At 39.6% G+C, this 14,008-nt stretch overlaps 1 protein-coding gene across 3 annotated transcripts in view; it reads right to left on the reverse strand.

Moving 5' to 3' along the window:
* SLC9A9 (solute carrier family 9 member A9) overlaps window positions 1-14,008 on the reverse strand; it is a 557,820-nt gene that overhangs the window by 254,903 nt on the left and 288,909 nt on the right. For all 3 annotated transcript variants that reach the window (XM_047784062.1, XM_047784054.1, XM_047784070.1), the window contains one exon: window positions 7,444-7,532. In XM_047784062.1, coding sequence (XP_047640018.1) covers window positions 7,444-7,532 — 89 coding nt within the window. The remainder of the gene's footprint in view (window positions 1-7,443; window positions 7,533-14,008) is intronic.

Raw genomic sequence — 14,008 nt, forward strand, 5'->3', positions numbered from 1 at the left:
TGGGAAGAAGTACCCAGCCCTCAGCAAAGCTTTTCATCCCAGGATGAATCCAGGACTTTGATATTTGATTGCTTCATCCTTGGATTTGCTTTGACAACTTATTAAAATGATCCACCCAGGAGTTCCTGTTGTGGCTCAGCAGGTTAAGAACCCAATTAGTATCCATGATGATGCAGGTTCAATCCCTGGCCTTGCTCAGTGGTTTAAGTATCCAGCATTGCCATGAGCTGTGGTGTAGGTCGCAGACTCCGCTGGGATCCAGCGTTGCTATGGCTTTGGTGTAGGCCAGCAGCTATAGCTCCTATTTGACCCCCAGCCTGGGAACTTCCATATGCTGCACTGCAGCCCTAAAAAGACTAAAACAAAACAAATACGCAAATAAAATAAAATGGTCCACCCAATGATTTGTCAGCAAGAGCCAGGGCAAGCTCTGATCCATTCTCTTACCCTATGCATTGCAATTTGTAAACAAGTGATCCCTGCCCCACCAAAGTTTGGAAGAGGGAACCAGATGAATATCTTGTGCTCTATGCCAAGTCACAGAATATTAGGTTTAGAGCAACCTTTGAAGCCAGTCATAGAGTTCAATTGTTCATTTTACATATGAGAACACTGATGCTCATAGGTGTATAAATTAATTACCCAAGGTCCCATGATTAGTTATTGAGGTAAGGGAAAACTCCAGCTTTCTGAACTCTCTGTCAAGTATTCTTTCAACCACATTGTCTGATTTCTCCCACATTCCAAATCTTTTTCTTGAATTTTCTTAAAAAATTAAGCACAGCACATCCAATTTGGCTCCATTGTCTTTTTTTTTTTAATCAGAAATTTAAATTTGGATTTGCATTGCTGCCTTTTCATTCAATAGTGATAAAAACTGAAAATATCATCTGGAATGAAAATAAAATAAGCATCTGTAAAGAATGAGCTATAATGAAGATGTCATTGTTTGTCCATAAATGCTAGGCAAAGAATCTGGCTTTTCAAAAATAAACACATGAAAATATGTATGTCCATCCCAATCTGTATTTTAGTAAAAAAAAAAATGCACTGAAATTGTTACACTTTTGAATACAATAGAATTAAAAATAAGTAGCTAATTAGCTGAAAAATTAATAAAGACAGCCAAACACTTATTCATTCATCTATCCATCCATTCAAAGTTTACTGAATAAATGATGCTAAGCCCCACAATAGCTACTAATTCCATCTACTAACCAAAGAGTATTTAGTAAGAGGCAAAATAGTTTGAACTACAAAGTCAAAGAATCTAAGTTCAAAATTTGCCTCTACCACTCATAAGTCTTGGCAAATCCTCTAACACATAGTCTTCTTTATTAGTCTCATCAGCATACATAAGTACTGTTATTCCTCCCATCTAAAAAATAAAAAGAATTTTCTTTTGGTCTCATTTCTCCCTCCACCTCTCATCTAATTTCTCTGCTCCCCTCACAGCAAAACTCCTTTGAAAGACTTGATACACATAATTCCTTTCCTCCTATCCTTTCCATTCCTTCCCATTACATTCAGGCTTTTACTCTGACACTATGGTTCTTACCAATGTCACCAGTGACATTCATGTTCTTCATTTTACCTGACCTGTCAGCAGTATTCGGCACCATTCATCATGCTCCTTCTCAAGACACTCTTCATTTGACTCCCAAGACACCATACTTTCTTGGTTTTCCTTCTACCTTCTGACTATTCCCTCCCAGTTTCCTTTGCTGGTTCCTAACTTCTTACCATCACTGGAGAGCCTCAAAGCTTGGTACTTGGATTTCTCCTTTGTTACTTCCTTAGAGATCTCATCCAGCCTCATGCTTTCAATATCATCTCTATATGATAACTTCAAAAATTATACTCCTAGTCAAGACTTTTCTCCTCAACTCCAGAATTCTATATCCAACTGGCTATCGACAGCTCTGCTATGGTAAATAACATACATCTCAAATGTAACAATACCTGGTCCTTGATTGTTCCTCAAAGTGCTATCTTGCAATCTTCCCCAGGTAATAAATGGCACCTCATTTCTTTTCAAATTGAAATTGTGTCATGCCAAGCCTGAACTTAAAAGCCCTCAGTGTTCTTCTACCTCGTTCACTCTCTGGGACCTGTCCCTTGTTACCACTCTGATCCTGTCTTTCATAGACACACCACCTTGGCCACATTGGTCACTCTGTCTCAGGGTGTTGTTGTATATGTTGTTCCTAATTGCTGGATAGCTCTGTCCCAAATGTCCACCCTATCTAAAAGAGCAAACCTGCTTTCCTATATGCACACTCCTACCTCCCTTCCTTGCTTTATTATTATCCTTATAACTTACTATGAATGCACTGTATGCTTTGCTTATTTATTACTCTAAAGGTCCTCTACTAATAATTCTTTTTCCTTCACTCTCATACCCAGAACCTTGAACAATGGCTGGCACAAAAGAGGCTCTCAAGAAATATGAGATGAATGATTGCAGGTAATCAGTCACAATAAAATCTACCTCTTAGGTAGAGAAGTAAAAATTAAACAAGTACTTTGTGGGAGTTCCAACTGTGGCTCAGTGAGTTAAGAACCTGATGTAGTATCTGTGAGGATGAGGGTTTGATCCCTGGCCTCACTCAGTGGGTTAAGGATCCAGTGTTGCTACAAGTTGCAGTGTAGGCTGCAGTTGCTGTGGCTGTGGCATAGGTGACCCCTAGACTGGGAACTTTCATATGCCCTAGTGTGGCTGCAAAAAAAAAAAAAATGCTTTCTACATGTTAATGCATCATAGATGTTAATTATTTGAATTAATACTATATGTCATGTATGCCTATTGGGGTAATTTTTACGTGGAAACTGCAGGAAGGAAAGCAGAAGTTCTAGTTAAAAGGGATGTTAGAGAAGTACATGGTTTTGCAAGTCAGCCTCAGGCAAGGATGAGACAGCTGATGGAAATACCCTGGAGTTTGGCGCAGATCACAAGCTCCCAGGCCTGCTAGGGGGGTGAGAGCATGAGGAATAAAGGGTTGGGGAGCAGGCTGGGACTTGTGTGAGTGGGGTCATGGGGGCTGTATGCACTCTTCCAGAGGGTTCAGGGTGAGACCTCTAGGCTTACAGATTGCTGTGTGCTGATGCCCATCTCAAGTATCTCTAGTGGTTCTCAGTTTCTTGGGCAAAAGTCAGGGCTTACCATATTTGTCTGTCTGTGTCTCTAGAGCTAGATGTGCACACCCTAAAGGAAAAACACTCTCTCTGAGTACAAGGAAAGGGATTGTGGCCTGTGTTCATATAAAACTCTTTACACACACAGTGATGTTACATGTTTCTTTATGGGTTGAAGGAAAAATCAATTCACCTGAATCTAGATGGTCATCATCGTCAGTTATAAAACATATTTTAAAGTAAAATTGCGATTTTAAAAGTGCACTCTAGTTCTTGAAGCTATAAAGGATATATTAAATCTCAAAATCTTGGTATCCAGATGTAGCTGTTTGATTAGCTGGTATAGGCACAGTCCATGAATAAAATTCCCTTATAAATCATATTACCTAATGATTTTATAGCACAAAGTTGATTTTCATAGATTTCCCCTGAACTTCACTAACTGATTTCCTTCACTCCCATTAAACAGTTCTGGGGATGGAGGCAAAAAAGCTACTTCTCCCACTGACAATGAACACAACTTGAGGAGATGCAGAGCAAGATAATGTATTCTGTAACCATGTGTCATCATATAATACTTTATAAACCTTTCCTGTTTCAAAGGAAACAGTGGCAATCTCTATAATACCTGCCTTAGCTTTTCTTTACAATTTCCAATTGGTTTCCCACATGGAATTCAAACTGCTTGACACATTGGTGCAGATGTGGCCAAGGACTTTGGATCTGTGAAGTTAATTAAAGGTCTAGATCTCATTTCTTTTAAAATGGTGCCCAAATGTCCATTGACAGATGATTGGATTAGGAAGATGTGGTATATATACACAATGGAATACTACGCAGCCATAAAAAAGAATGAAATAATGCCATCTGCAGCAACATGGATGGAACTAGAGACTCTCATACTGAGTGAAGTAAGTCAGAAAGAGAAAGAAAAATACCATATGATATCACTTATATCTGGAATCTAATAAATGGCACAAATGAAACTTTCCACAGAAAAGAAAATCATGGACTTGGAGAATAGACTTGTGGTTGCCAAGGGGGAGGGAGTGGGGTGGATGGGGAGCTTGGGGATAACAGATGCAAACTATTGCCTTTGGAATGGATTAGCAATGAGATCCTGCCAATGAGATCCTGCTGTGTAGCACTTGGAACTCTGTCTAGTCACTTATGATGGAACATGTGATGTTAGAAAAAGGAATGTATATATGTATGTGTAACTGGGTCACCATGCTGTACAGTAGAAAAAAAATTGTATATAACTCTTTAAAAAAACGGTGACCTCAGACTCTAGATACTAGAGTGGGGAATGTGTATGTAGAGGTATGCATGTGTATACAAGCATAAATATGCATATATGCTATGTATGCATATATTAAGAGAAATGATAAATAGAAAAAGAGAGATCCTGAGAGAAAAAAAGTGAGGAAAGGTATGAGAAGGGAAGGGAATTAGCATTCATTAAGCTCCTACCATGAACCAGGCACCCAGGAAAGAAGGCAATGGGGGAATAAAGATGGCGGGATCAATTATCTGGATGTTAAAAAAATGAACCTGTAAGAATCTCCTTCCCTAATGGAAACTACTGTAAAAATGGATGCTGGCAGCCCATCAGGGAGTGCTTGTCAAGCCATTCAGAGGAGAACAGAAGGCTGTGGGGCACTGATTTTTGGCTTTGTTGCTCTAGGTGCTGGGCTGCTATCTCGCCATGAGATGAGTGATCTTTGAAGTTCTGCTGAGCAGTCTAGATAGCATGACTTAAAAGTGCAAGTCCCTAAACAGAGTTCAGCTTCCCAGAATACAAATGCTCAGAAAATCATAGGAGGTCAGGAAAAACCAGCCGAAGATGTTTCTCTTTAAACGCTAGAGAATGCTAGCAGTTTCCATAATTAAAAAGATCCCAAAAGAGTATATATTGGAGGTTTCAAGGCATTGATATCAGTTTTTTGTTGTTGTTGTTGTTCATTTTTTCAAAATAAAGGATACTTAACATTTCTGTAATTGCATCTTTTGAGTCTTCTGATGGGCAGAGGGTGAGTGTGACCTTACTGAGTCCCTGGGTAGGTGGGAGATGGGATCAGGTCCGACTGAGCTTGGGACATGACAACAAGAGAAGAATGCAAATAATAACCATTTTAGAGAGATTTAAGATAAGTCTTTGAAAACTGTTTAGGAATTCCTAGTCAATTACAGGTTTGCTTAGATGTCTCACTGGCTTTTTCTACACCCATTGCCCCAACAGCACATCAGATGTTCTCAGCATCATTGAGCCTATTATAGAAGCCGCTCTACTCCATTTCCATTTTGGGATAGATTGTAACCATTTTGTCAAAATCTTCATCATTTTCTATATCCATGTTCCTTTATATAACTTTACAGTGGTCTCCTGCTGTGGGCTAGTGACTTGATCAGCCTCTTGACCTTGGGCTCAGCCATGTGGTTTTCTTTGCCTTTGGATGTTTAGGAAATGTGGTGCAAGGAGGGGCTTGAAATGAACTTGCACACTGGGGTTTGTTTTTCTGCCAGGTGAAGAATGATAGACACATGCACTGGCTGCAGTGCTCCAGCCAAGCCTATCCTAGAATGTAGTCTCACCAATACCACAGACAGTGAATCAGTCTAGCTGAGACAAGTAGAGCCACCCACATCAACCTATATCAAAAGAGCTGAACCCTGCAGATGCATACTAAACAAGTGCTTATTGTTGAATGCCCCTGGGGTTACTTGCTACATAGCAAAAGCTAACTGATAGAAGTATCATTTGATCCATGCTCTTCTTGTCTGTCCGAGTGATATTTTTAAATAGAACTTCAATTATTCTAACATTACTCTACCTAAGATGCTTCAATGACTTCCTGTTATAGGATGAGTGATGTCCCCTGAAATTCATATGCTAAATTTATAACCCCCAGTACTTCAGTATCTGACCTAATTTGGAAATAGAGTCATTGAAAATGTAATTAGTTAAGTTGAGATGAGGTCATAGTGGAGCTGGGTGGGGTCCTATTCAAATATTACTGATGTCCCTATAAAAAGGGGAAATTTGGAGACAGACATGATCTCAGGGAGAATGCCATGTGAACATGAAGGCAGAGGTTAGGATGATGTGTCTATAAGCCAAAGAACACAAGAGATCCTCAGGAAACCACCAGAAAGGAAGAACAAGCAATAGAACAGATTTCCCATCGTAGCCCTCAGAAGAAATTAATCCTGCCTATCTATACCTTAGCTTCCAGAACTGTGAAACAGTAAATTTATGTTAAGCCACTCCCCATTACCTTTAGGACGAAGTCTAAACTTCTTCAAAAGTTATGATGGTCCTTCCATAACCTGGTTTCTGGCTGTGTGTGTGGTCTCATCCCTCACTATATTCCACTAACTTCAGCCTCACTCCATTCACTAGCCACACAGAACTGTTTAAAGTTCTCCAATCACCTGCTTCAGAGCTTTTGCCCTGCTGCAGCCTTGGCCTTGAATGCCCTTTCTGCTACTTCTCATCTCCTACTGGATGTTACATCGTTACCTAATTAACCTCTATTTGTATTTAAAGCTCCAGATCAGGCTACCATCTCCGGAAGCTTCCTCCTCACCTTCCCAATCCTAAGCATGAGAGGAGGCCCTATCAAATTCTCCCCAAACAAACTCTACAGATATTTCTATCACAGTACTCACCACACTTTGATTAAGTAATTGCTCATTGCACATCTTTATCCTCCACAGACTTGACAATGAATCACTTAAAGGGTCTGCCCTTTTATTCCTAGGACCTAGCACAGTGCTTGGCACAGAGAAGCTATGCTGCGAATGTTTGTGGAATGAATCTGTGTTTGTGTGAAAATACCGAAACAGATGTGTTCCTGGCATATGGGAGATACATTCTGCTTGTGTGACAACTGGCAGTTGAATTTACTTGGAAATGAAAGCACCCAATTAAAGACCAAACATTACTTCCTTATTCTTCTTCATTTCCTTCTTTCTATATAACTACCCAATCTCACATGCTTTATAATGCTTTTAGATGTAAGTGACTGTGAATTATTACTGACAGTGGGCCTTTCATCTTTAAGACAGACAGTTTCCATTCCACATTTCTCAGGAGGGAGAGACTATTATAACTATATTTTTGCTTACTAAGAGAATTGTTAATAGTTATTCTGAAGGAAAAACAATCTATAAATATCCAACCTATAATGAAGACTTAAGCTTACTTTCTTTACTAATCAAATTCTTTGAGTCCACTGCCAGAAATGCCACGTAACCATTACACCGAGAAAGGACACAAAGCCTATAGTGAGTTTTTTCTTTTACCTGTTTAGTCCTCATTTTGGAATCCAGCGACAGGTTGTTGTAGGTATAATGTGCTTGTGTGACTCCACAGAAGAGAACAGCAACTATCCCTGAAATTTATAAAACATACCAGTCAAAATCAATATTGTTTTTCCCATCTAAGTCAAAGGATAGGGATATCCCAGCTAGAAAATGTACTTGGTGTCAACAGAGTTAAAATTGCTAATAATTACGATGATGAAACCTGGGTAAACCTTACAACTTACTTTAAACATGGAGCTTGCAGGATTAAAGCTAAACAAAAATATTAAGAAGTAGATTCTTCCTGGGGATAAATGATTCTCTGGTCAAAAGTTAGGAAAGTTATACTTGGAAACCCATGAACAAAAGACTGTATAGTCAACTGCAGGCCTTCATCATCAGTGCCAACTACTTTGCTGCATTTTATACTAAGTGCTAGCATATTTGCTTAGATATTTGCTTTCCACTGTGTACTTAAGCCTGAAGTTCCTATCATACCATAATTTAGTATTAAAAACCATAAGTCATAAACCTAAGGTATCTACAAGGGTTCTGTTGACTCTGCCAATGCTCCTACTTGCCAAGCACAGAAAGAGGTGCTTGTTTGCTCCTCTGCCTCCTTGGCACAGCTGGGGGCTCCATCTTTCTGCAGCTGAATAATATCATGAACATATCCAAGGCAAACACTCCTGGAAGGTAAGCTCGTCTGTTTTTGTATGCTTCCAACCTATAATGAGCACTCAGCTGCTTCTTGGCTGGTTGCAGGATTTATTTCATAAGCCATCATTACACCAGCTTTAAATGCTATAAGAAGCCACACATATAGTAAATCCTGCCTGGGGACAGAGGAGTAGTAACCATGGGACAAATGTGTTATTTATCCCCAGGCTCTGTTATTTTTTGTGTTATTAATGCCCCTGAGCTGGGGTGGGGCAGTGATAGGGACTGTATTCTACCTTGGATTAAAGATTTGATTAATTATGGGAAATTGAGCATAGAAGAGGGCTTTGGGAAAAACACAAAATGTAAGTATTCCTCAACTCGAACCAAGGGGATTGAATTGAATTTTAAACAGCAGAATCTTTCCAACTAAAAACACTCATAAATTAAATGCTGATGATTCTTAAGAGTATAGAGATATGTGAACTGAATACTGACATTTCTAATGAATCTGCAATAAAGAATTTTAAAGAACCAAGCATATTTTTTATAGGAAGACTTATGCTTCTATATATATATGTTGGTTATTTTGGGGGTTGGCTTTGGATAAAATATTGCTAAGATACATTTATCTAATATATTTATATCACTTATTTCCTTTTAATATTATGCTTCAAAATGTTAGGCAAAGGAACAAAAACAGGGAAATTTTGCCAAGAAATATATACACAATAAGCATTTATATAGATTAGATATTTTAGGTCAATTTTCAATTTTCTAGCCTCTCTTCAGAAATTCTAAGAAAAAAATGCTTATAAAATATTATATTTCACTCTTCACAGAATTTCTATTAAAAAAGAACAACAAGTACCGGGGAAACTTTTAGAGTCCTGAAGGACTTTGAGGACTTCGAAGAACTAGGAGGATTGCCGTGCATGTTGTTTTGGTATCAAATATTTTTCTTTCTTTACTGAAAAAAGCAATTTATCTATCTCTGCTGATTCTGCAGTCTGTTGGAGGTTTTTCTGGGTGAGGTTTAGCTGATCTCCCACTGTTGTGGAGATGTTTTGACTATTGATTTGCTAAGAAGTAGTGAATAAAAAGGAAGGGGAGTGCAGGGAGTGCACAAGTACATACTGAGAACAAGAACAGGTACCAGAGAATTATTACAAAGGTTGGCCAAATGCCTATTGTGGGCAAGGAACACACTAGTTTTATTTATATCACCTTCTTTATTTCATTGTTTTACTCTCTCACAACATGCTCCCCACTAGCAAGCAGCCCCTCCTGTTGTCTTCTCCTTCTCAGTAAGAGCATCTCCACGCTTCCTGCTGCTGGGGCCCAAACTCTGGGAACACCCTTTACTTCTTGCTCTGTACATCAGCAATTTCATTGTCTTGGCCTTCAAAACTCACCTGGAATCCAATCACTCCTTAACACCTCCACCCCAAAGGACTTTACCAAGCTACCATCATTTTTTGCCTGCATTACAGTAATAGTTTCCTAATTGGCCCCCTGTACCCCTTGCTGGCCTCCCACCTCCACAGTCTATCTTCCACTCAGCAACAGTGATTCTTTTTTTTTTTTAGGACCACACATGCGGCATAGGGAAGTTCCCAGGCTACCAGGCTAGGGGTCACGTTGGAGCTGCAGCTGCCGTCTGCATAGCCATAAAAATGTCAGATCTAAACTGTATCTGTGACCTACACCACAACTCACAGCAACGCTGGATCCCCAATCCACTGAGTGATGCCAGGGATCGAACCTGCATCCTCATGGATACTAGTAGGGTTCGTTTCCACTGAGCCACAATAGGAATTCTCAGAAATTGCGATTCTTTTAAGGCATTTTGAATCATGTCAGTCCTCTGCTCCCAACTCTGTAATGGATCCCTAGGACCAACAGGTCCTGTGGGATCTGGGCCTGCTCCCTCCTCCTCTCCCCACAGCTCCCTAAGCACGTCTCCTACCTGCTCCCTCTTTGCTATACACTATTCTTGCCAAGCAGGTTCCACTGTAGAACCCTTGTATGTCTGGTCCCTGCTGTCTGAAAAGTTCTTTTCCAGACATCATGGCTCCCTCCTTTCCTTAAGATGTTACATTATCAGACAGGCCTTTGCTCTGAACTCTATAAAAATAAATCCCTCTTATCACTCTACTAGCCTATCTTGATCTATTTTTTTATACTGTTTACTGCCACCTAACATTTTATATATTTATGGGTTTTTTTCTGCCTCCTTGCACTGCAGTGGAAAGATCAATGAATGCAGCATGATTCACTGGTCCCCATTCGTTAGAGCAATGCTAGGTACATGGTAGGCACTCCACGTATTTGTTGAATAAATAAATGAACATTCCTATCACCAGGTAACAAGAAACCAAAGTAATTTATTCAAGGTCACCCTGAAAGTGGCAGAGTTGAGATTCAAAATTCTACAGACTCCCTGTACTTTTCTGCCTGCCTGTATTAGACCATCCATTAATGTTTTAAGGTAATTTTAAGCCATCTAAAAAATATCATTTATTTATTTATTCTTTTTTTTCTTTTTCTTTTTAAGGTCTAATTGGAGCTTCAGCTGCAGGCCTGCACAACAGCCACAACAATGCTATACCACAGCTTGTGGCAATGCTGGGGCCTGGCATGGCATCTCAGCTGATGCCAAATCCTTAACCTACTGAGTGAGGCCAGGGATTGAACCCACATCCTCACAGACATTATGTTGGGTTCTTAACCTGATGAGCCACAATGGGAATTCATAAAAATATCATTTCTGATGTTCCATGGAAAGAGTCAGAGATATGATGATGAAGATTATGTATCTGTATTGGCTGGAGATACCTTCTGAGGATATTTTCCCTAATAGCTCCACTGGTTTTCGTCTCCTTGCATCTATTAGAACGCTAATGGGTCAAGTTTCTGCTAATATTTTTTTGAGTTTTGTGTACCAATATGTCACACAAGCAACAAACAATGGAGAGCATGCCTACTTGACCAGAGTCTTGGTGTTGTAATTAAAATAAAACAGCTATGTTGATCTGACCCTTAGTATTAGCAAAGATAATCACAAGTCTGTAGCTTGGTAATGAATTAAGTCACACAATTACTATAATTAGTGTGACTTAGAAGCCAAAACACATCTTGAAAATGTCTTACCTATATATATCTATTAACTATTAAAATCTTGGCCATCTAAACAGATACAGAGTTAACAGTTTTCTACCTTACAAAAATATGTTTTAACTGCCATTATATTTTTAAAAATCTGTGTGTGCCCAAGTTGTAACACTATTATGTGGGGCTCTAGACAACTCTCTCACATGCTCTGGACCTTGGATTCTCAGGTGTGAAAAGGAGAGGGAAGAGTGTCTCTTGCCAGTAGGTAAACTAGTGTCTCAGCTGCAAACCCACTCTCCTGTGCAGGCTCTCTGAGCCTGGGGCTGGGCTCTGCAGAGCACAACTTCATTTGCCTGGGCCTGTAGGGCTCTGTCAGTATGGAGCCCTGGAGGAGAGGAGGATGCAGGAGGGGGGAGAAGGCCTTGCTTCTTCCTGTTTGCCTGCTGTTTGTGTCAGTTGTATCACAGCAATGGATTATCACCATGGCCTTGGCAGTTGCGCCAAGCCTTGTTTTCTGTTTTTGTTTTTTGTTTTTGTCCTTCACCTCCAGACCAGCCCCCTTGGACCCCCACAGCAGAAGAAGCAGCAGCCAGACAGTGTCCTCAGAGGCCTGAGTCCCAGCTTGGTGGCTCCTTCTTAGGAGCTTCTAGATTCTCTTCCCTTTGTCCTCTAGTCCTGGGGGAGTCGCACTTGCTTCCTGTAGTTTCTCCCTCTGTGTTGCCTTGGGGCTCTTCTTTTATTTTTGCAATTCTCTACCACCTGCATATCTGATTTCCTGTATTAAACTCTGTCAATAGCCAGCTAGTTCCTCTTTTCTTATCTGAATCCTGTAGGATCCTTCTTATTCTAAATTTTGGTGGTCCTCTGAAACCACTGAAGGTGTGTCATCTGGAAGTAAGACTCCACCTGTATTCTCCTATTATAACTAGGACAATGGAAGATGCCAATGGCACCTGAGATGCCATGGCAGGTCCCAGAGGACTAGACTCAGGCTCATTTCAATCCGACCTATGGTTGGAATTGGTGTTTTTAAAAGTGATGAGAATTTTAGCTATTAGTTTAGAACAAGTGGCTTAGGGACAGGAGTAATTAGGCCTAGAATGATTAAAGAAGGATGGCCCAGACTTGGAAATATGTCTTCTGATTCCCATTCACTGATTTTTCAAAATATGAGACCATCTTACAATGGAGTGGCTGCCTTGAAGTATGAGACTTTATCATTTGAAATGTTTGGGCTGAATGATCATCTGCCAGAGCTGCTATAAAAAGAATTTTCTACATAAAGTAGAAATTTGAACACCCTCCAATTCCATGGGTCTGTCATTTTCCTATATATTATTTTATTAATTCACTAGGATTAACACCTCAATTTAGACTTTTTTTTTTTTTTAAGTTCAGGACAAAGAAATAATACTGGTCCAAATGAAAGCTTTAGATAATTTCAATTGAGGCAGCCCGACTTTCTCAAAATATTTCAAATATCCTTTCAATTTTAGACAGATATCCCTTCTAAAGTAAAATTTTCAAACATATCATTATTATACCTTCGAATCATTTAAACTTAATTTTTTCAAGTAAATACGAAGTTTAAAGATGAACACGGGAAGTCTCCTCTATGTAGAAAATCTTAAAAAAAAAAAAAAAAAGGGAGTTCCCGTCGTGGCGCAGCGGTTAACGAATCCGACTAGGAACCATGAGGTTGCGGGTTCGGTCCCTGCCCTTGCTCAGTGGGTTAAGGATCCGGCGTTGCTGTGAGCTGTGGTGTAGGTCGCAGACGCGGCTCGGATCCTGCATTGCTGTGGCTCTGGCGTAGGCCGGTGGCTACAGCTCCGATTTGACCCCTAGCCTGGGAACCTCCACATGCCGCGGGAGCAGCCCAAGAAATAGCAAAAAGACAAAAAAAAAAAAAAAAGAAAATGTTTCTAAATTTCTAGACCACAAACTTTCAGGTCAGAGGCCACTGCAAATGGTAAATTCTGATGTCTGTCTTAAAGTGACAGGCATATCTCACTTCAGAGGAACCCACTTCCTTTCTTTTCTATTACTGCTATTTCTCACCCCTTGTGTTGCTTGTCACTCCCAGGCTGTGCTTAATTTATAGCTTATCCTACTTTTTTCCCCATACATCAGAAGCCACTTGACCTCACCTGGAAGCTCAACTGTGGCCCAAGAATCTGTATCAGGCAAGAGAAGTGTCAAAACTCCACCTAATGCCTCTGGAATATTAATGAACATTCAAATCACCTGGGAATCTTGTTAACATGCAGATTCTGCTTCAGTACTTTTGGAGTAAAGCCCAAGCTTTTGCATTTACACTACCAGGAATGTCCATGCTACTGGTACTGGGATCTCACTTTGAAAGCCAAATCTCTAACACTTTGGTACTAAGTATCAACTCTCCTTTGCTATGGCTTGTCTTTGACCTTTGTGGTCCTTAAAATAGACTTCTGCCTTATTCTTATCCTTTCTGCAACTTGGGATAAGTAGAAAGCAGCTTCAAAGAAGCAACAGTTTTTTTTCATTATCTTTTTTTCTTGGTTCATAAACAACCTTCGCTAACTACAAAAAAAATTTTTTTTGTGTGTGTGTCTTATTCTCCATTTTTTTCTGTGACTTTCTAGAATTGATATGATTCTATGAAGTAATTTTAGTTTCATGGAACAATTATCTATTAATAGCATTTAATAGTAGTTAACATTTTCTTTTTCTTTATTTAAATTTTTTTAAAATCCCAGCAATACTAGAATGTAAAAGAAATTTTATGTAATAAAATTGAATATATTTTACTATC

Source organism: Phacochoerus africanus, chromosome 1 (genome assembly GCF_016906955.1).
Source record: "Phacochoerus africanus isolate WHEZ1 chromosome 1, ROS_Pafr_v1, whole genome shotgun sequence".
In the NCBI taxonomy this organism is placed as follows: domain Eukaryota; kingdom Metazoa; phylum Chordata; class Mammalia; order Artiodactyla; family Suidae; genus Phacochoerus; species Phacochoerus africanus.